The sequence below is a fragment of the Pseudonaja textilis genome, chromosome 1 (genome assembly GCF_049901715.1).
Source record: "Pseudonaja textilis isolate UNSWEBS1 chromosome 1, rPseTex1.2, whole genome shotgun sequence".
NCBI lineage: Eukaryota > Metazoa > Chordata > Lepidosauria > Squamata > Elapidae > Pseudonaja > Pseudonaja textilis.
In genome coordinates, this window is record NC_141990.1 from 54926777 (window position 1) to 54951381 (window position 24605).

Consider the following 24605-nt stretch of genomic DNA (forward strand, 5'->3'; position numbering starts at 1 on the left):
AAATGCCACAGATATTTTTCATAGGGGAAATAGTTACAGGGGAGAATGCACTGACCAAGCTGGGACTGAAGGTTCTTAACAGCTAGCCAATTTGCAAAGCAGGAGTTCTTCAAGATGAAGCTGTCCTCAAAAATGCCAGCTCCCAGCATCAACTAAACTTGTAAGTTTTCATTCTTTTTTCATCTTTGCTTCATCTATTGACTATCTTTCAGTAGTAAAGAAACGTAGGAAAGCAGAGCACAATGGGTTGTACTCCTTCACGTAGTGATATTGTTCAGAATCCTAAAACAAAGTTGATGGATGAAAGAATTACATTAGTTGACCGAGGAGGTGAAGGTTTTTCATATCCTTTGCTGATCAAAGGCTCCTCTTCTTATGATGCCGAAGGAATAAGACAGGAGGAAGCTCAAGTTAAAGATCACTTCTTCAAAAATTTATCAAATGAAGAGAAGGATGTTAATTTTTATTCCTCATCTGAGGATCCTTTGCTATCTGAGCTGGACCAAGAAGAGAAAGAAATTGAAAAGATAGTCTCAGAGACTGAGATAGCCATTTCTGAATCGATGAAGTTAAACAGAGGAAGACATATGGCAGAAGCAATTATGATTAAAAAGCAAAAAAGTTCTGAGTCAGAAAAGATTGATGCTAACATGGGGGATAAAAGTGAAAGCAACAAAAATCAGAAACACAAAAATGGGAAGAAGCAAAGGAATAGGCAGGGAAAACCAGGGCGTCCTTGCAAAATAAAAGAGAAATCCAGTCCTTCTGTATGTCAGCCTGAGAAAAAGATAGATTTCCCAGATGCTCTTGTTAAGGCCCATCAAAACGCATATGCATATCTCAATCCTAATATTGCCAAATATGAGGCTATCTTATGCATGACAGATCAGGTTACTGAAACACAATTAATTGTGCAACAGTTAGTGAACTTTTTGCTTTTTCGGTTTGACGGAATCAACCACCTTTTAGAAGAAATTATTGAAGATGGAAAAGACCTTCTCAAAGAAGTGGGTGGGAACCTTGTTTGGCCAGCTGGCAAAGAAAATCCAAAAGAGCAGCCAGATCTTTTGCAGCAATTGCTACAATACACTGTTAACAAAATGCAGTTGTTAAATGGAACTGTGGCCTCTTTAGCCTCTGATGTCCTGCAGGAGTCTTTCAGCTTTTTGCAGTCTGCAAGTACCAGCTTAGAAAAAAAAAAGAAAGCAAAGCAACAGCTTGATGAACACTTGGTCAGGTTAGTAAAGAACCTTGAAGAATCTGCAGTTGGATCTTCCAATCATTACCTTGATGATATGACTCTTTATTCTGAAGACAGTGGAATAGGCATTGACAGTGAATCAGTGAAAGATTTGACTATTATTGATTGGCATGGAATGGAAACAAATTGTGAGACTATACACAAAAGTCCATGCAATTCCATATCCCAAGACTGTGTGCTGGAAAAGCAATTTAAGAATATATCTTACTCACGTCCACAGACAAGGAATTCAATATCATCATCTGAGGTTGTATCAAAAAGTGGTTCCACTTTTCTCCAACATCAAGATATCTTGAAAACCTATAACTCTGGGCACCCTGATATAACCCATGAAAGTAATAGCTTCAAACAGAGTGAATTGGGTAGCATTTCCTCCACAAATGAAGACAATAGTGCCAACAGTTTATCTGAGGAAGAGTGTGATTCTATAAGTCTGTCTGAAAAAGAAAAAAATGCTTTATCTAAAAGATCTGTGTCTTTTCCTGCAGCACTAGAGAATAGACAGAAACCTTCCACCAAACAAATAGAAAGCGCAGATAATGAGATAATTCTCAAAATGAAAGATGCCATTAGTGAAAAGATAAAATTTGTTCCAGCTAAATGTCGGCAAAGGGCATGGATGGAAGATGAAAATGGAAAAGAATTTCTGAGACCTAGTACAGCCTCTGGGAGACAGAAGGCACGGATTAAACAGAAACGGTCTAGGTCTGAGGTATCTCTCAAGAGTCATGCTGAGGACCCAACCCTTTTGGAACTTCAAAGAACTCAAAAAGATCTTGACAGAAGGTTAGAATTATTTTATCAATTAAATGGAAGAGAGGAAATCATTGATACATTGGAAATATTGAATCCAAAAGAATTGTCTGACTTAAAATATTTTGAGCCTGTTGCTCACAGAACTTCCACTAATAAACTGAAAGCATCTCTTGCTAAAAATTTCAATATACTGCCTGATTCTTCTTGTAGATACAATGAAAATGTAAAATGTAAAAAATCGACCACAACTGGCATGTCTTCAGGAGATCTGATAGCTAGGAAAGAAAATTATTCTGGGACCTCCAAACTGAACGCTCCACCACGTAAATCTGTGAAAAAGTTAATTGAAACATTTAGCCCATCAGAAAGTCTGGCGAAACCCTCAAATTTAAGAACATTGGGCCCAGTAAAATGTGTCAGAAAGTTTGGACTTCAAAGCATTTCTTCCAACCTTCCACTTCCCAAAGGATTTGTGCCCTTAAATCACAAACATAAAGTTTCACTATTAGAAGATACCAGTTGCAAAAACATCAGAACTAGACATTGTACTCTTAGTGACAATAGTTCAATGGAATTTGCAAGTAGCCTTGATACAAATGAGGATTCTGGTGAGATTGATATGGAAAACCTTCCTCCTCCACCACCTGAAATGTTAATGGAAATGTTACTTGAATCAACTGAATGTTCAGGAGATATAAAGATAGAAGAAAACTATTTGGAAGTGGTTGATAAGACTACCAGAGCAAACGAAGAGTGCACCACCAAGAAAATTACTCAGATTTCTCCACGGATGAAACTTTCCATCTGTTCACTTGATTTGTTACCAAATAAAAATCTCAGCAATTCCCCAGCTGTCAACAAAGCACCAAATAACGAGGTAGATACCATACCAAATAAATATTTCTTGGAGTTGAATGCAACTCATATGTCTGATTGCCGCAAAAGAGATGATGAAATGGAAAAAGTGGCAGATCTATATAAACAGTCTTGTAAAATAATACCTCTTCCAAATCCTAAAGAAGCATCAGAACCTAATGGGACCAATCCAGGAAACATAAGTAACAGTGAAGCTCTTTTACCTGAAAAGCAAAGTTCTCCTGATTTATTAAAGAAAAATGAGAAAACATCCGATTTTATCAGCCAAGTATCACCAGTAAGAATACCACCTTCCTCACCTCCCAATCAGAAGAGGTTTGCAAGTCCACCACTGTATCACAGAGCTATTCATCAAGTTTCTTCTCCTATTCTACATCAGCCACCTAGTCCCTCAACTCACTCCAGGTCAGCAACTCCCCCGGTACAGAGGAAAGTGATTTCCCCACCATCCCAGCAAAACCTCTCTAATCCTCCAGTAATACGCAAACAACAAAATTCCCAAAATCAAAAAGTGTCCAGCCTACCATCCCGTGATCAAGAAATAAGCCCACCTCCTTTTGGAATTACTCAGTTTCACAGATGTTTACAAAACAATATGGACTCCAGGGATGAGCCACATTCTGCCTCCCCAAAGATTGTTAGCAATGCTTACTCAATATTTTGCCCAGCTACTTCTTCTTTATTTGAAGCCAAGCCAGTGGTATCATCAAACATCAGCCCAATGGGAGGGGTTATGGCTCAGCCTGAAGCCCCAACATCTGCAAGGAGAAATAGCATGCAGCTCAGGCAACTTGTAGGTCAACAGAGGATGATCAACAGTGCTGCTAGTCCTCAGCCTTGCCTCCGAAGGAGCCTATCTGACCACAGGCCTGAAGTCCAGCTTCCACTGCCGGTTTTTGTTACAGCGGAGAATGACCCTGTGCATAATCAAACAAGGTAAGAAGCCTTAATTTCAAAGCCTTTTCACTGCATTTAGATGTATAGCCTGATTGTCAGGATCAAAATGATTTATAATATAGTAGCCCTTTTCTGACAAGCAATTGTTTCCACGAATGAAAGCTTGTAGAAAAGGTGCACATCTCATTTTGGCACATCTGCACATTGATTTTAATAGTACATAATCATCCTGCCCTAATTGCTGACCTAGTCTGAGAACACAGGCAGACTTAACAGCATTGGCCAGGCTGCTTCCTTATTGGGTTTGTTATTGGGAGAAAGGATTTCAAATGTTCTCATCTCTGAAACTAATTACCTGGCTATAGTCCTTTTCTGGTATCTACATTTAACAAACTTATGCTGAAGCTAACCTCTTGAAGAAACCTCTTGAAGAAAAGATAGTATGCTGATATAATAAACACATGAGCACAGATGGAGAAATTTTGTTTCGTACTTGAGAATGTTCTTCTTTTAGTCAAGTTATATCTACTTGCCTAGGTGTTTTAAATATACAATAATTGATAGTATAAATTCCTCTTAGTAGTGTTACTGTTTTACCATGGCTGATAGAGTGTGATGAATTTTCTTATTGTTTCCTTACTCATCAACAATCATTATTGCTGATTGTTCTGGAAGCTCTTCATGTAAAGAGTAAGTTCCAGTGTTTAAAATGTAAGAATACTAATAGACCTCCAACTGAAATTGAGCAAGCAGTGTAATACACTACTAAAAAGACCAGCACAGTCCACTAAATGCAGATTATGAAAGGTAACTGTTCTGTATTTTTTTGTGGGGCTAGGCCACATTAGAATATGATGACCAGAATAATTAAGGGCTTGGGCAGGTCTAGCTTGCAAAGGAGAAATCGAAGAGGATATATGATAGTTGTCCCAGAATATCTTAAAGTTTGTCACCTGCAGAAGAGAGCAAAATTATTCTCTGTTGCTTCTGAGAAAATAAGAACTAGCAGATTGAAATTAAAAGAAAGATTATGCTCAACAAAAGGAATTTCCTAACCATCGTTGCTGGAAAATGGAAGAGTTTACCAAGAATTGTGGTGGCCCCTTCCTAATTGGAGGCTTTCAAACAGGAGGTGAAGAAGAGGATACTTTCATGAATTCTGAATTAAAGAAGAGGTTGAACTAGATCAGTGTTTCTCAACCTCAAGAACTTTAAGATATATGGACTTCAATTCCAAAAATTCCCTAGAATACTGGCTGGGAAATTCTGGTATTTCAAGTCTATATACCTTAAAGTTGCTGATGTTGAGAAATGCTATACTAAATTATGTACAGTAGCCTCTTCCAACCTATACATTATATGTTTATATGCATTTTATTTACCAATCACATTAATGAATGTTAAAAAAACAGGCAAAAATTATTTTTAACAATTGGGGCTGTGCTCATCCTGCGACAACCAGTTAAACTCTCAGGGGAAAATTATTTGGCAATAATTAGAGCAGTAGTTCCTGCAGCAGAAGCAGTAGTTACTGCTTCTATTTTATTATGGCCATTTTTTCTGAAAGAGGACAGAGGCCTTAGGTTTTTTTAAAAAATCATCTGTCTTCAAGCTTGGATTCAGTTTGACAATTTGTAAGCAAAATACGAAAAAAATTGTTTGACAGATTATTACATCAACAAGCTGGATAGCAGTTTTCTATGGAACATTTACACTCTCATCAGATTCTGCAGTATAACAAAGAACAAAGTCAATGGCTCCAAATTAGAACTGTACAGTAATGTCCATTAACAGTTTCCTGACAGTTTCCTTTCCCTGAATAACAGGGAATAGACTGTCAGACTTCGAAGCTAAGAGAGCCAGTAAGTCTCTGTAATGGTATGGAAAGAAGAGGTAGATTACTTTACTCTTCATTTGGTCATTAGTTAAAATCACAGCATGAAGAAACACTACAAAACCATATATTATTTGAGCATGTATAAAGAGGGGGAAAGCTTTTGTTTTAGGCTAATGAATACCAGATTAAAATCTTCCACTTATATAATGGTTCAGCTAGGAGCTGAAAAGGGATGCTAGTCAAAAATTTAACTTAATGTTAAGGTATCATATCCAAACATAACCAGAGTAAATTACTATCATTGTTCTTGTTTCTAAATTCTCAAGGAATCTGTCTTTAAACTAAGGAAATAGGCTTCCAAATCACAAATCATGAAAGTGTTCTGTAAAATTCTCTTATGTTATTATAAAATATTATTTTAAGGTTAAATCGCTCAAAAAAAATCATTCACATTATAAAACAGATTGTTGCAAATAAAATGCATAAAATTTTGATTTATGTACAAAACCTGGAGTTAGATATATGTCCATACTAAGTTTTTCTTTATTTTGGGAGTTTAAAAAAACTGTTCAGACATAATTCAATTTTTTAAAGTTTCCTATCAATATTTTACACCAATAGTCCAAAATATATTATTATGATTTATTTTATTAAATGTGAGAATCAACATACATATGCATTTTGCTGTATAAACAGTATAAAACATTAGACTGTCCCTAATTAAATTAACCTACCTTGTTGATAAGGGCTTAAGACGATTTTTAGGAAGTGTACATTTGTAGAAGAAAACATTGGGCAATTGTGGTAATATATAATTACAGGAAGAGGAAATGCTAGAAGAAGCAATTCTGATTGGAGGACATGAGTTTAATATCTAAATCATTACTTGTCTCTGAATTTTTACATTGTGATGCAGCCACTCAGGTTCTAAAGGATTTTCATCGTCCATCTGCCCTCTGATTTTTCTGTTTATGGTTACTTTTTGGACAATTGGCTATGTAGGTTTTGAAAAAGTGGCTGGCTTTTTCCATCTAGTTTCTCTACCTAGTTTATCCCTTGAAGGGAAAAAATATTCCACAGCCATTTAATTTCAAGGCTGTCCTCATTTGGGAATTGAATGGAGTAGGAAAAACAGCATCACTCCCCACCCACCCCACCCACACCATCAAAGTAATAAAAACAATTAAAAGTATGGCCACATAAGAACCTTTTATGGTACAGGCTGGAAAAGCCTATCATGTAACCAATGGTAACAGAACAAGCAATGCAGCTGGCCAAATCTGGTGCTATCCCTTTGTTTTAATGTCTGATCTTTCCTGTGCCCCTGTCAAAACAGACATGGAAGAGGGATCTCAGAAGCAGGAAGGGACATGTCCACGCCAGTTAAGGTGGTTAACAGGAATCAGACTGATCCTTCCCTTGAAAGTATTAATAATCTCATTATTGTTAAAGCATGTTTGGTTGTATTGACAAACAACGTGGTGTAAGAAGAAGATATGTGTTACTCTAAAATGGAATACTTGAGACAATTTTAGACTGCCTTAAATATGTATTGAGGATGAGAGGAAGGCAACAACATACAGACTAGCATAAAAATGTGGTTCATGCTGTGGTTAAGAGGATGCAATGCTGAGACCTTAATGAAGTACATTCTTTTGTTGTTTTATGGTTCTAATAAAGGTAATGCTGAACTATATTTTTGGATTATTTTTCTCCATCAGCCATCACAACTCATTGTAGTTTTTACTGAACATATTATGGTAAATTCCCTTTTTCATTGCCCCTAAAATTTCTAACAGAAACATATGCCAGCACTGATAACGTTACCTAGTTTGGGTAGGGAAACATCTGCAAGTAAAACAACCAAGTATAGAGAGCACCAAGGACCCCTCATTTCAACCCTGAGCTGCAAATATTCTCCTTCACTGGTACTATGTATGGCAATTTTAAGTAGGATGTTGATAAGTATCCCATGGTTCTACCAAAATTCAGAAAAATTGAATGACAGGTATAAAAATTCAACATCCTGATAATCTCAACTTGCCAAGTTATGGTAGAATGCTTGAAAATTATATTATCTGTTAGCATAGATCACATCTTTCTTCCAGAAGTTCATACATCGCACTTTTTGATACCATTTTTTTCTCACAACAACCCTATGAAGCAGGCTGGGATGAAAGTACAATCGATTAAAAAAAAATCATCAATAAGCTTTCACGATTGTAAATAAACTTGAACTTGGATCTTCCCGGACCTAATTCAGTACCTGATCTACTATGCTACATGTGCACAGAAGTCTCTAAACAGTTCTGGTCATAAACTAATGGGCATGCTGGGCAATTGCTAATAATTCTAACGCAGTTGTAATTTCACTGCCTTTCAGACCTCCCTGCTTTTTACATCAAAAGAATATATTTAAAAATTCCATTCTATGAATATGTGTTTAATATGTGCATGTTTTATGCAGGTCACTGAAATGATATTTAGAATGCAAAGTGTTTGTGCTAGGAATTCATTATCTTCCAGGGATAACTTTATTGATTGTTTTCTTTAAAGAAATTGGAATTAAAAATGAACTGATAATTTTCTTCCTTTCCTAGATTAAGATGCCTTCTCTGTTATTTTATTTGAAATATTACATTTCACTACATTTTTTTTTCCTTTTGCAGCATGGAAAATGGCCTTTTAAAGGAAGGAGACTTTTGGAAAAGCAAGTATTTCTCTGAGGGAAAAGGGATATGCAAGTCATCTTCTTATCCTGAACTCTACATTGTGGGTCAAGGACTCCAGAAGGTCTAAATGGAATTAGTAAGATTGGAAGAAGTCGGAACTCAGACTGAGGATATCTACATGTTGTCCTATGGAACTTGCATTCCTTTTACTAACTATATCAGAGAAGACAAGATATTGGGTAGAATTTGACAGCTGAACACTGTGAGGCTCTAAAATACATATGTACAGCATTCTAAGCTGTAGAACCCAGAGCTTAGAAAATAAGAGTATCTATTCAAAATATGCAAAGATCAATACTGTTGTGAGCCACAGAAAGCATGTAAAATACCAGACATCTACACAACACCTAATTTTTGATAACTCTAATAAAGGAAGTCTACATAGTTTAGGAAATGACAAGGGAAAGTAGCCAATGGTGTAGAAGTCTCCTTTATCACTTACATTTTTATGAAAGTTTGTTGTTAAACTAAGAAAAAAGACTACCATTGGAAGTGGGTATGCCTATTCAACAAAAGGATGCCATAGTAGGCACAGTCAGTTGCAAACTATTTTATTAGACAACAAACAGTGGTTGTTTCTTGCCATCTATTATTTACACATTAAGAACAACTGTAAAATAATTAAGAGTTTCTGGAAGTCCAGTGAACACCAAAGAGGTATACACAGCCACACTTATGGTCATGGTCACTTTCCATTTTGATCAACAGTAGTAGCTTCTGCTGGACTACAGAAAGCTTAATAGAAAAACAGAAATATCTGTTAAAAAACCTTGAAGCACAATTCAATAGCACACATAACTCTTTCTTGGACAAAAATAGATAGATAGATAGATAGATAGATAGATAGATAGATAGATAGATAGATAGATAGATAGATAGATAGATAGATAGATATGATATGATATGATATCTCTTATTAAGAGTGCTGAGTTGTGGCTAAGTGAAGGAAGCAGATGATATAGTATAAATAGCTAGGTTGAACTATGTATTGGAATAGTAACCCCAAAGGAGATTTTGGGCTTGGTGATCCCATCTTTGACCAGTCCACATATACTGCAAAACTAGATTATATATCACTTAGTGTTTGACTGTATATCCATGTATTCTCATTAGCTATGCATCTTTGTTTAGTATTATTCTGCAGTGCCATCGCTAATGTATAAGGGAATAAAAATCAAGTAGCCAATACACAAGAGTATCAATTTAGTATTTGTATTTAATAATGATTTCTTTAAAAGTCTGTTTTTTCAGAGATAATCTCAGTCATTGTATAATCTCACTGCTTCCAGTTTTCAGGCTTCATCTTGATTAGAGAACATGTCACACAATAATAGCAGCTCTAACATGTGGATTTCACAGAAGAGATGAAGGCACAATAAACCAAATCTTTCTTATATTCCATCCAATTTTATTTGATTCACAGTGTAGAATTGCAGAAAGAGTAGAGTCCCATTGCATAAGTAATGTTGATGAAGTTGTTTGATGGGATACTAAATCATGTATCGTGATTTAAATCATCCTTTCCCAATGTAGCATACACCAGATGGGTTGGACAACTGGACATGTAGATTATTCAATTCCAGTAATCCCCAAACAGTATAAAATAAAACAGAGTTAGAGGGCATCAGCCTAGGAAGGTTCCTTTAAAACAGAAAATAATTTATACTGTAAAACATGAAAGCCATATATTTATTTTTTCAAGAAGCATTTCTGTATGTAAGCATAGTCATTTGTTACTATCCTGTTTTATGAGGATGCTTTTTCTAAAAATAATCTGTAAAAGTATTTTAAAATTATTTTATAGTTATTCATATTTTTGTAAAATTCACCACAGGTTTTTTCCACATGTGTATGATTATGAACATGACTTAATATATCAATTATAAATATAATTTGATAATTATTTTAAATATGTTTTTTTGTTTTTAAATCTACTTTAAGAAACCTTACAATGGAGGAAATTCTCTTTTTTCTATTAAATCTCTGTGTTTTAGACTGTGTTTTGTGTGATTTTAAATCAAGGACTGATAAATACAAATACTAGGCTGAAACTAAAGATTTTGTATAGGCAAATGTTCAAACCTTACCTAATAAAACCTACTATCAGGGCAGAACTTACTGTAGCTTCAGAGACATGCACAAACATTCACTGCTCTTCTTAGAAAGAAAAAAAGCTGTCCACTATGTTGCACTGCAAATTCAGCCCCTTTGGTGCATGCACACATCATGATGCATGAGGAAGAGAGACTAGGCTTGCATCATGATACTTTGCCATTGGCTCAGACAGCCTATGCAATAAATTGTATAAAATAAACATCACACTGGTGCCCCTTCCTTCTGTGTGGATGCCACACTCTGGCTCCTTACATCACATTTCAAAGAACAGGTAGAACAATTAATCAGTGGAATATTTTGCCTCCAGTAGTTGTGGGGACTCCAACTGGAGGTTTTTAAGAAGAGATTAGGCAACCATTTGTCTGAAGTGGTACATGGTTTCCTGCCTAAGCAGCCTAGAACAGTGGTCCCCAACCTTTTTTCTGCCGCGGCCCGGTACCGGCATCACAAAATCATCTGCGGCCCGGTACCGGCATCAGCACGCATGGCAAGGCAAGCCGAGCGACTGGCCAGCCAGCCATTCCCCGCTTCTCCCCGCCACCTTCAACTCCTCCTTTGTACCTGTGTCGATGGGCTTCGTGACGGCTTCGGAACAGTCGCTCCGCTCGCCTTGCCATGCGTGCTGAAAGAATCCTCGCGCCTTAGTTTTGTTTGAAGCCGCCCCCCCCCCCGAAACTAAGGCGCGAGGATTCTTTCAGCACCCAAATGCCACTTTCTACCCGGAAAAGCTCACCGGAAGCACTTTTTCATCAAAACAAGATGGCGGCACCCAGCAAACCAGCGGCCCGGTAGAAATTGTTCCTCGGACCGGTACCGGTCCAGGGCCCGGTGGTTGGGGATCCCTGGCCTAGAAGACCTCCAAGGTCCCTTCCAACTCTGTTATTCTTTGCAATTCATTTGTTTGAATCTGCTGTCAAATATATCAGCTGTTTGCTGTGGAATCAGCAGAGAAATTTGGACAATTACAAGAAGGCAATGGAAAAAGTACTCTTGTTTTGCCAAGAGGTAAGATGCTGGGCCTGCGCACCACTGAGGTCAACAGCTCGGTGGTGCGCAGGCCCAACGTCTCGATTCCAGTGAGCGAATAAACTGCAGAAGGACAAGAAAGGAGCCTCCCCAATTGCCTACAGGCATTCAGGCATCCCACAGGTAAAGATAGTATCTTCCGAAAAAATTTCTTTCACAGAGGCAGCGAGCTACCTCAGTGATCCTTGGCTAACATGTTCCATGTGCTAACTAAATTAGAGTTGTAACAGATTGGGGCAGCCTATAAATTTCATAAAATAAATATTTAGTTTCATCTTTTTTTTTCTTTTTTGGCAAAAATATAAGTGGCACTTGGAGTGTGGAAGAATTCTCTGTTTTTATAATGTTTATCCAGTATAGTATTTTTAATTAAAATAATGTGTGATGGGTTCCAGTAAAACCAAAACAATCACACTGGTCAATGAAACTAAAAACACCACACAGAATGTAAAACAGAGAATTTTCCCTTCCAACCACTCCCTCAAGAGGGGGAATGGAAGCTCCATAAAACCCAGTACAGTGATGACATATTATACCCAGGGATGACATATTATAACATCTGTATCTCTCTGCTTTGAGTGCTTAAGGGAAGGTAAATTATATATAACATTTGATCATTTTTTTTCCAATACTGTGGCAATGATGATGTAGTCGTTGGAAAGTAGTATATTTTTTACAGTTAGTATTAAAAATATTTTTAAAATGTGTTATGCCTACTGGAAGCTTAATGCACCTATTCCTCTCATTTCCCATCAGTGTAATTGGGAAGAGCTTAGGTCTTCAGGTCATCTACCATTTCATTACATTATTCCAAGAAGCCACTCAAATATACAAATTTATTGAATCCATCATTCTGATGTTCCTCTTTCCTTTTCCAACTAAATGCACATCCAAGCAGCCTGTTTAATGGATTTTCTTCCAGCCGGGGAGGATACACAAAGGTATACCATTATAATTTGCCCCATTATCAAAGCATATGTCTATTCTGTCTCAGTAACAAGGCCAGCAAGTGGACAGTTTAGTGCCAGGTAAATAAAGTGTGATGATCGATGTGTTTCCTGCCAGAAAAGACATACCCACTAATCACTCTTTGTAAAGTGAGGTGAGGCTGGGAGAGGAGGTGACTTTAAACCAGGGGTGTCCAATCTTGGCAACTTTAAGACTTGTGAACCTAAACTCCCAGAATTCCCAAGAACTCCCAAAACTCCATGCTGACTAGGAAATTATGGGAACAGAAGGCCACAAGATGTTTGAGATATTAGAATATCAGGAAAGAAAGACATGTTGCTGGATGAGGAGTTGATAAGTCAGTATAAGACAGGGCAGCCTAAGACCAGAACAATGAGGTAAAAGACAACTTTGGCAGCACAATGATGAATAACGAATGGAACTATGGGAGAAGAGCAGAGAGAAGAAAAGAGACAACCACTAGAGAAAACCGTAGTAGCTAAGGAAAACTACAGAACTCAATGAAAAACTTGTGAAATAAATTTTATACCAAATTCCCCAGACTGCTTCTGCAATTGTAATAAAGTGGGTTTTTTTTGCCAGCATGCAAGGTTAATCCATTCCTGAATTTCACTGAGAACTCACAAGGCAAGAAAAAAATGTTGGGTTGGCTTTTCTCTCTTTTTCTTACTAATATATCTTTAGAAATTATCCTTTTCAATACAATATCCACACATCCTCTGGATAGCTAGCATTTTAAACCTGAAAAGTATAAGCCTTTGGAGCCTGCTCATTTGGGAAGCAATTAGGACTTTCTTTTATTTTTAACGGGCGATAGCCTATGGTTTGTGCTGCTGACATCTTCAGCATTTGAAAATGGAATGAAAAATGTGTGCTTTTGCCTATCCTGTAGAGAATTGGCCTACCAATTTTCAACATGATCTGGGGTACCCTTTTACAGACAAGGAAAATTATTCATCTATATACTACCACAACTCGCTTTTTGATACTTTGTGACCTTCAACTGGGTGAAACACTGCATCTTAGAACAAAACTTTGTCAACCAAGGTACTTCAAACAGCTAAGTTACAGAATGCCAGGAACTTTTTACTCCAAAGGAATTGAGATTTGGGACTTTTTTTGCTGTTTTTTTCTTCTGCTGTTCAGTGCTGCTACTGAGCTGTCATAGTTACCCCAAGTCACATGATCATATATGTTCCTTCATTTTCAACATTCCCAGAGCTTCCCAAAAGTTGTGGGGAACCTGGAAGGAACTGATATGATTGCTGAAGCTCCTTGCCACCATCCCCCTAGCAAAGTTTTTGCTTGTGGGAAGTTTGCAGGAAGAAAGTTAGTAGAGAAATGGTGCATCCATCCCATACAAGCACAGTCCCTCTGTATTTGCTCCATGCTGGCCAGCCATGAACTTCTTGCTCCCTCCTCCATATAGCAGCAGCTGTTACCTGTGGGTTGTGCTGGAAAAAGAAGAGGAGGGCATGGAAGGGAAAGGAAGGGAAAGGAAGGGAAAGGAAGGAAATATTTGCAGTGCTCACTGCAAGCTTTCCACAGAGAACCTCAATGGGAATGCTGAAAAGAAGTTGGAAGACAGCCCCACTCTAACCGATATTTTGCCTACCTGTGGTCATTTTGGTTCTATGTTTTGGTAAACAATGGCCCAATAGGTCATAGCTGGTCTAGTTTTGACTTAAAATAACTGGTTTTAACAATTAAGGGGATCATCTACTTTTCATATGTTGATCTGAGATGAATGTATAACTTTACCATTTGGGGTCCAACAGAAGTGAAATCTGAAGACATACTTCTATTCTCCAGGAAGTTAAGCTATTCTCCAAAGCACCTGATTGCAAGACAAGAAGCAAAGGATGGAAACTAATCAAGGAAAGAAGCAACTAGAACTAAGGAGACATTTTCTGACAGTTAGAACAATTAATCAGTCAAACGGCTTGCCTCCAGAAGTTGTGAATACTCCAACACTGGAAGTTTTTAAGAAGAGATTGGACAATCATTTGTCTGAAATGGTAATTCTGCCTGACTTAAGGACCTCCAAGCTCCCTTCCAACTCTGTTATTCTGTTATTCCTTGAGACCATCATAAAAGCAAAATTTAAGGGAAGATGCTCAAGGATCCCTGTTGAGGTAATTCCCTGTTAGGAGAATGAGCGCATACAGGGAGATGTATTTGAATGAGCGCATACAGGGAGATGTATTTGAGAGTAGTGTTTGAATAATACACACAGCACACAGATACACTGTACAGTAAATGTAGGTTTTTACTTCCAGAAAGGTTTAAGCAAAGTTCAAAACCATCAGTCCAAAGTCATTCACAAGTAAATCAGTCAGTTTTCAATCTAGGGATAATCCAAATATCAAATTCCAGTATCATAAACAGTTCATTATCAGACTTACATTAAATCCAGTAATATCAGTCAATTAGAAGAAATGGAGGAACAGCAATACTTTCCAACAGAAAGAAACAGAAATACACTCACATTCTCTTCTGAGACTCAGACTAAGACAACCCAGGTTTCTGGCTCCATCTTATGGCCGTTTGAGAAACCACACCTAATTACAGTTTTGCATTTTCTTAAAGATACAGTTTTAAAATGTTTATCCTGGTTTATATATTTCTAACCCAAATACCTGTTAGGTGACTTATATTCCTAACAATCCCCATCCAAGAGGCAAATCAAAAGAACTAAGCTATCAATGTGTTTTTTAACGGGAGATCTCTTTTTTAAAACCTGTAATTCTGGCAATTTAAATCTAAATAGAATGAAGGTTGTGTGATTTTTAGATTACCCCTTTACAAGTTCAAATATACCAATTTAAAAGGGCAAATTAAGCATGCTGTATTCTATGTTTAGTGACAGAAATCACACCTTTTAAAAATGATTTGTACTCCCTGTGGACATTCAGAAAAACAACCCTAAATGAACTGGTTCAAAGACTGTTTATAATGGAAGCAAAAAGCAAATATCGTAATCACTTGGGCTTTCCCGCTTTCTTTTTCCTAACCTTCCTCTTAAAACTGATCTTAGATGCTGATTTTGGTAATTTTAAACTCATTTTGGAATGGATCTATGCATATGCTATGCATATGGTGCATAAGCGCATCAACGTGCCTTCCGTCCCTGTCCTATTGTTTCTTTTATTTTTCTTATATGTACCCATTTCATGTATTCATAACTATGTATATACTTATACCTATTATCTTGTAAGTGATTGACAAATAAAAATAAATAAAAATAAAAAATAAAAAATCTTTGAAATGAAGCACAGTTTGCAAGTTTAATTGTTTTAATGTGGATACGTAGACAGTATTATAGCTTGGAACTTGACACACAATGAGGCTGTTCATTGACTTCTCATCACATTTCAATACATTGTATGAAAGTTTATGGGGTGTCACCTCCCCAGCCAGAAGCTAAAAGTTGGCAAGGACACAAAACAAAGGTTTCATAAAGCATTTTTTTTCTGTAAAGGTTTACCTGTACAATAGCTTCCTTGGCACAGAGGCCATATATGTATGTTTAAACCATGAAGGTTGGACAACATGCAACTCAGTGCTGAGATCTAAATCAAACATAAGTAGCCAGAATGTTTTTATTTCCTATCAACTCAGGGAGCCCTACCATTTTTTTAAAATTCTGGCTAGAACCATGGTTCAACAAAGTGAGATCCTAAGCAGAATCCTAAAATAAATGCATTATAATGCAATGCCCTGGTTTTGAATTGATTAAATAGGCAATATCAAATTGGTGTTAACAATTAATGACCACATAAATGGATTTTCTTTGGGACAATCTGCCTCTAACTCAGGTTTTTTTTTTCAGATTTTCCAATAGTGTACAATGTCACTGTATCTGACTCCATCCACCCTGCTGATGATTATTCTCTTCTTTCCTTCCCTTCCCTTCCCTTCTGTAGACTTTTTAAAGGAGCTGCTAGATCTTCACATAATGTGTCCAAAATATGATAATTGGAGTCTGATTAAACTCTATTTATTTGGCTATCCATGATATTCTCAGGAATACTTACTTTAAGTATATTTCTTTAAACGAATATATTTTTCCATCATGATAGTGACATTTTACTTGACAAAAAATTAATGATGGTAAGGTGACTAGGCAACCCCATGTTTTAGAGAATAACTTGGTACCTCAGGACACATTGCAGCAGAAGGCCATGGAAGACAGTTCTCCTGATCTATTGAACTGTTTCCCTCTTCTGATTCTCTCCTCTCTCTCTCTATTATTATTATTATTATTATTATTATTATTATTATTATTATTATTATTATTATTATTATTATTATTGCACCATACTACTGCCTTCACTTTACTCTACAGGGGAATATTTGATATATCTGTAAAGTTTTCTTTTCTTCAATAATGGGAGAGAAAGAGGTAGAAAGAAATTGAAAATTTATCTCCTCCCAATTTCTTACTGTTTTCCAGGTTATCTTGTAGTCTGCAGCCTTCACAATTGCTTTTTTAAAGGGAAGAGACTGAGGGAGAAAATCGGATGCCACTAAACATATTCTCCATTTTGACCTTGGGGGAGAGCACTCTTGCTGATACCATATCTGGCTAATGGTTAAAAATGTTCTTGCCTGCACAACTGTTCCTGGTTTAGAAAACAAATTTTTCTTTGGTGTCTATACACATTCTAAACCAAGAGCAGCTCTAAGTTCAGCAACAGGTGGAAAAGGATTGTTCCAATCTATTTATAACTGCCTCCTTCTCCAGTGGCTGCTTTGTCAGCCCTACAGGGATTGCTGAATTTGTCATTCTGTTTCTCTTCATCTCTGCCAACCACAATTCAGAGTTCATCTATCTGGCCCCTAATACTAATAAGACCCACACAGCACTAATAATATGAACAGTGTTTATCCAGATTCCATCATTTTATTTTACATCTCGTCTTAAAAATAGCATAGAGACAATATTTCTTTATTCTCTCTCTCTCTCTCTCTCTCTCATCTATGCAGGAGGCTTTAAGATAACTGCTGAGCTTAATTATCATGCCTACGAATGAAGGCAGACCTCTCTGTGAACAACAATTGCTCATAAAGAAATTCTGCAAAAGGGTGGGAAGGGTTTAGAGACAACCAAGATAAAAATATTTCTTGCATCGCCCACACAAACATAGGCCATAAACTAAATATCTACAAACCACACATAAACAAGTACATGTAAATACACATTTCAATCTTTTTCTCAGGTTATGAAGGGTTAGCAATAGCAGGAAGCATAAGACCCTGAACGTTTGTAGACTTGTAATTTTTGGTATCTCTGTGGGGTTGCGTTATCTTAGCACTGTGAGAAAAAAAAGACTCCAGAGTGTTTGATATCCAAAGCAGGCAGACCCAGCCTTTCAAAGAGGTAGTGTATGAGCATTAATTAAAACTTTCTCAAACTAAAATGAAACAAAGCTAGATTACATAATGTCAAGCCTCTTTACTGAAGAGATCAAGGACCAAATCTTACAAATATTCCCTTCTCCTCGTGTTATATTTTGTACATTTAAAGTAGTTCTTTCTAGTCTCTTGCCCTTGAACTTCAATTCCCATCATTGTTGTCTTTTATTCTTATTTATTCTGATTGCCTTTGGAAGAGGATTTATACCTCCAACAAAGGCACTTGATTTGGAAATTCTATCCCCATATCCGCACCCACACACATGGACATACTTTTTGAAAAACTACTAACAGGATATATATAGGGTCCTCTGGATTAGATGCTATGGAAATAACTACAAAGATTTCCTTCTTAAAACTTCCCATTGTAGACTTTTCCATACAACAATTTTTCTTTCCATGAAGTTGTGTATGAAATGGCAAGACTTAAGACTGCCTGCAAATTTGTTGTCTTAGCTTTCAGTTAGGATAGCCTGAATGTCTTTGGAGAATAGAGAAGATGGTTCCTAAGTCAAGTCTGCAGAATCAGACTCACTTCCCATCTAACCCAAAATGGACTATACCGATATCTGGATGATTTCCACAATCTCCAGAAAAGCTCTCCCAGGTCATTTGCCATCTGTTCTTATAGAAAGCATTCATTCTTCCCCAAATGAGGCTCTCACTCTCACCTAATATATCTCATGCATATACAAACTGCATGTATATACATTTTGAACTTGAACTTGGAACCTCTGTTCCAATGCCCTGAATAATGTAACTTGTTCACAGAGAAGTGCCTCAAAAATTGCATTTTTTTGGATGCAATTTAAAAAATTGTATTTTTTCCTTAATATATAAAATGTTAAGATTGTCTATTTGGGACCCAAGAATTCTTATCAATATGCTTATTTGATATTTTAAGCATTATTTGATCTTTCAAGTATTAAGGGCTATATGCTACTATTAGCAACGTGTGGTATGTTTTTTATTTTATTTTATTTGGTTTGTCAATGGCTTACAAGATAATAGGTATAAGTAAAAACATAGCTATGGATACATGGATACATATAAGAAAAATAAAAAAAGGTGTGATTAACCCTGAGTTTGTATTTATTGTTTGCTCTTGTATTGTTATGGTTGAAGCTGAATTATTCATTGACAGGTAGGACATTGCAATGTATGATTTTATATACAATACTTAGATCGGACCAAAAGTGTCATAGTTCTAGCTTTTCTAGGTCTAGAATTTCAAGTCTGGTGGCATAAGGTATTCTGCAACGAATAGAAGAGTGGAAAACTCTTCTTGTGAAATATTTCTGGACTTTCTCAACTGTGCTAATATCAGATACGTAATGTGAGTTCCAGACTGAAGAGCTGTATTCGAGTATTGGTTTAGCAAATGTTTTGTATGCTCTAGTTATTAGTGTAATATTACCAGAGAAAAAGCTACATAAGATTAGGTTAACAACTCTTAATGCCTTTTTGGCTATGTAGTTACAGTGGGCTCTAGCACTTAGATCATTTGAGATGAGTACTCCAAGATCCTTGACAGAGTTTGGCATGGTTTTGTTTCTCTTTCTATTCTTCAAGTCTTCCTCCTCCTGATTATTATTCATTTTATTATTCCCTTTATATCTGCTTTCCACTGGTGGCTCAAGGTAATCTTGAGGGATTTTCTATTTTATCCTCGTAACAGTCCTCTGAAATAGGTTGGCGTGAGAGATATATTGACTGTCTCAAAATCATCCAAGGTGCCATTTCAAAGTTAAAAGGCCATTTCAAAATTAATCTGTAGGAATGGAACAAATAATTGAGAGCCCAGTTTGAAATTTTCAATTATGTTGTAATACACATTCACTGTAAGAAAAATAGTTATGCTTTTATATATTGCTTTGTCTTGTTCAAAAAAAACGGGATGTAGTAGCATAAGAACAAGACAATTTAAAACTGCTAACCAATTATTTTTCTACACTTCCACACTGTGAATTATACCCTTATGTATGCTCTTTCTGAGTTGAATTGCACTCTTCTGTACTGTGTGTAACTGCATATATGTATGTGTTTATACCCATGTGAGTATGCATCTCTGTGTGTATATGTCTAATGCTGCTTGCTGTGTCCTTGTGAAGGTTAAACAAGAAAATTGGAGTAGAAACTGGCACACTCTGTCAACAGGATAAATCTAGCAGAGGCTGATGAAACCTAAGCCCTCCCACAACTTTTGCCAACTAAACTGCCCTGAAACTTACTGATCCTTTTGTGGTGGGTGCTAGGTAAGTGTGATTGTGATTCATAATGCCTCTTCAAAAAGAAAGCTTCAGATTATAATGGTTCTATATTTTCAGGCATCCTGAGAATGAGGCAGCAGAGCAGAATCCTTTTTAAGTAAATAATAAAACTTTAGAAATTGCAATGCAGGTTTCAGGGTAGCAAAAGGTGGAATAGCAAACTAATTAATAAATAAAACAAATGCTCATATCTCTCTCTCTCTCTCTCTCTCTCCCTCCCTCCCTCCCTCCCTCTCTCTCTCTCTCTCTCTCTCAGTGTTGATGCGTCAGTTGATGGGGTCTCTGTGCCTCATCCTATCTTCCTATGTTTACTTATTTTATGAAAAAACTATTTTAGAAGAGAATCAAGGGCAGAAGGAAGCATTTACCAATTCTCTTTTGCAAATCCTAATCCCATCTGTTTCCTATCCCTAACCCTGAGCAGTCTTTTTATTCCCAGAAAACATCCCAATCCAAAGGAAAGAGGCTGTTTCCTGGTATTGTCTTCTCCTTCTGCCTTCTCAGTTTCACCTTGCATGTTTTTTCAGACCATTAAAAAAGGAAATACTGTTAGTAAAGCTGACTTCTGTCTATTTTCATTAGCAGAAGTATCCCCTGAGCAGAAACCTACTTAAGGGAGATTGGGATTCAGACGGGGTTGTTTTCCTCATATATGCAGAGTCAACTCATAAGCCACACAATGTGAATTTAGAGAAAGGAAAATTTAACCTAGTCTTGCCCAAATACATGGGATTTTGAGAAGATTCAAAACTGCTATACACCTAGAACTTGCCAAGAGTCTTTGTACATGCGCCTAATTAATTTACAGAGCAAAGATACTCTTGCTTTCCCTTTTATGAATTTAAAGTGAACAACACTAAGGAAAGAGTTGCTCTAACTGTATAATTGTGCCAAATTCTCACTGTTGAAATTAGACATTAGCATTATTTCATGTATAGACTGTGTAACTCACACCAGTCCAGAGAATTGGGTGGCATAGTCACCTCCAAACAGCATTTCAGATCAATTGTGGATGTCATTCAAATCAATTGTGTGATTTGTTTAGAGTCAATATTGCATTTCAAATTCCCAGAGGTTGTGGGAGGAGCTGCTGGCTGCTTGTGAAGGAAGCAGAGGGTGAATAGAAAAGAAAGAGGCAGTTTGAATTGCTTCCATTGCTTTTCAAATTCCCAACAGTTGTGGGAGGAGCTGCTGGCTGCTTGTGAAGGAAGCAGAGGGTGAATAGAAAGGAGAAAGACAGTGGCCCATGCGCCTAACTTCAGGAACCTTGGGTGAGAGTGACCATGTCATACTAGAATTCAACATAACACAAACACAAGTAACAGAACATAATGACACCATTGTCTTGGATTTTAAAAGAGCTGATTTCAATAAACTCAGAGAGAACTTGGGAAAGATTCCATGGATGAAAATCCTAAAGGAGAAAACAACTCAAGAATCTTGGGAAACTCTAAAAAGTATGATCATAGAAGCCCAGACCAGAACAATACCACTGAGAAAGAAAAACAAGAAACCCAAGAAGAAACCAGCATGGCTGCACAAAGATCTCTCTGGCAAATTGAAAGAAAAAAAAGGACAAGTACAAAAAAATGGAAAGAAGGACATACAATTAAGGCAGAATATCAGCAGATAGCCAGAATCTGCAAAGACGAAGTCAGGATAGCAAAGGCTCAGAATGAACAAAGACTTGCAACAAAAATCAAAGATAGTAAAAAAAGTTTTTCCAACATATAAATAACAAGAAAAAAATCAAGGAAACAGTTGGTCCACTGAAAAGAGAAGATGGCAAGGAAGTAACAGGCAACAGAGAGAAAGCAGAACTGCTTAACTCGTTCTTTGCATCTGTCTTCACGCAAAAAGAAACTATAGCTCAACCCACCAAAAACATAACTGTAAAAGACAGACCAGAAATAAAAGTTAAAATAAGAAAAAAAAATAGTAAGAGAACACCTGTCTGATCTTGATGAAAACAAATCACTGGGGCCTGATGGATTACATCCCAGAGTTTTAAAGGAGCTGGCAGAGGTCATCTCTGAACCACTGCACCCTATCTTTCAAAAATCCTAGAGCACCGGGGAACAACCAAAGGACTGGAAAAGAGCTGATGTGGTTCCTCATCTTCAAAAAAGGGGAAAAAAACAGACCCAGGAAACTATAGACCAATCAGCCTAACATCAATACCCGGGAAGATACTGGAAAATATCATAAAAAAAACAGATCTGCCAACATCTAGAAACAAGTAAAGTAATAACTAGCAGTCAGCACGGGTTTGTTAAGAACAGATCATGCCAAACCAATTTTATTTCATTCTTCAATACAATGATTAAATTAGCAGACCAGCAAAATACTGTGGACATAATATATTTAGATTTCAGCAAGGCATTCGACAAAGTAGACCACAACCTATTTCTTAGTAAGTTAGAAAAAAGTGGAATAGATAGTACCACCATTAGATGGACTCGCAACTGGCTGGCAAACCATACTCAATGAGTAGTCCTTAATGGGTCTAAGTCTACATGGAGGGAAGTAAGCAGTGGGGTGCCACAAGGTTCCGTCTTCAGCCCAGTACTCTTCAATATCTTCATTAATGACTTAGATGAGGGAATAGAAGAGGAACTTACCAAATTTGCAGATCATACTAAGCTGGCAGGAATAGCTAACACCCAAGAAGATAGGCTCAAGATCCAGATGGATCTTGACAGACTAGAACACTGGGCCATATCTAACAAAATGAAATTCAACGTAAAGAAAAGTAAAGCCCTACACTTAGGCAAGAAAAACCAAAAGTACACATATAGACTGGGTGAAACCAGGCTCAATAGCAGTAACTGTGAGAGGGATCTTGGAGTCTTAGTGGACAACCAGCTAAATATGAGCCAGCAGTGTGCAGCAGTAGCCAAAAAAGCTAATGCAATCCTAAATTGTATTAACAGAGGGATACAATCAAGATCAAGGGAAGCACTAATACCACTCTATAAATCCTTAGTAAGACCACACCTAGAGTACTGCATCCAGTTTTGGTCACCACATTATAAAAAAGATGCTGAGACTCTAGAAAAAGTACAAGGAAGAGCAACCAGGATGATTAGGGGACTGGAGGCTAAAATATACAATGAACAGTTGCAGGAACTGGGCTTGGCTAGTCTAGTAGAGAGAAGGACCAGGGGAGACATGATAGCAGTCTTCCAATATTTGAGGGGCTGCCACAGGGAGGAAGAGGTCAAGCTATTTTCTAAAGCACCTGTAGGCCAGACAAGGAATAATGGATGGAAACTGAACAAGGAGAGATTTAACCTGGAAAGAAGGAGAAACTTTCTGACAGTGAGAACAATCAACCAATGGAACAGCTTGCTCTCGGAAGTTGTGGGAGCGCCATCAGTTGAGACTTTCAAGGAGAGATTGGACTGCCATTTGTCAGAAATGGTGTAGGGTCTCCCACTTGGGTGGGGGGTTGGACTAGATGACCTACAAGATCCCTTCCAACTCTGATTATTTGTTATCTGTTATCTGAATTGTGGATGCCATTCAAATCAATTGTGGATGCCATCAGCATGTTAGATTAGGATTGTTTTATTGGCCTCACAGAACATGAGGAGGGAAGAAATTTCCCAAAGCATATCCCCCCGCAAAAGTTTTAAAGCATAGAACCCCCACTCCCTCAGAAAAGCTCTATCACCTAGTCCATGTCCACCTAATTTCTTAAAAACTTTCCACAAACCCTCTTGAGAGGTTCTTACTAGATGTGCAGGCTCAGTCAATTTTGGAAACCTGCTGGTAACCAGTGCAAAATTATTAGAAGTAGTGCTGCCCTGCAATTCTAGAACTGATTCAACAGCAGCACATCTTGGACCATTGTAGCTTCTCTAGAGAATAAGGAAGATGAACTTGATGGAAATATGTAAGAACTGTTACCTAAGCAAAAGGATCTGAAACATTTTAAAGTCCAAAACAGCCAGATAGCATTTATAACCAGCTCAGATAGACAGCTCCCTAATTCACTTAAGTGTAAGAAAGAGGACATCCGGCACCATAAGCTTGAAAATCCATTGATTATATCAATCTCAATAAAAGTAATTTTAGACATCCTGTGGGGCTGATTTGCTTCACCTAGTGGGACTAGCAACTTCTGTCTTCAAATATTGCAAATATTATCCCAAATAAAGCATTTTACAGTAATCCAGATATATTGAGATTATGGCATCAATTACCAGAAATCTGGGTCCATGTAAGCATTTGGTGCACCAGTTAAGGTTGGATGAAGCCCCCACCACCAGCAGCCACAGCTCCACCTGTTGTTTAGTTCAGGGATCTCCAACCTTGGCAACTTTAAGCCTGGAGGACTCCAACTCCTAGAATTTGGGAGTTGAAGTCCCCCAGGCTTAAAGTTGTCAAGGTTGGAGACCCCTGATTTAGGCAGTATCCAAGAGTCCAAGAGAAGCTCCAGACAC

At 37.3% G+C, this 24605-nt stretch overlaps 1 protein-coding gene across 2 annotated transcripts; it reads left to right on the forward strand.

Moving 5' to 3' along the window:
• Positions 1 to 10251, forward strand: PCARE (photoreceptor cilium actin regulator). 2 transcript variants are annotated; one of them, XM_087934788.1, is made up of 2 exons: positions 2 to 3829; positions 8297 to 10251. In XM_087934788.1, the coding sequence occupies exons 1-2, from the start codon at positions 243 to 245 to the stop codon at positions 8424 to 8426; spliced, it is 3717 nt and encodes a 1238-aa protein (XP_087790914.1). In that variant the 5' UTR covers positions 2 to 242; the 3' UTR covers positions 8427 to 10251. The 2 variants fall into 2 exon arrangements, with proteins under 2 accessions (XP_026551151.2, XP_087790914.1); XM_026695366.2 differs by lacking the exon at positions 8297 to 10251 and having other exon boundaries at positions 1 to 3833.
• The last annotated feature ends 14354 nt before the right edge of the window (positions 10252 to 24605 follow it).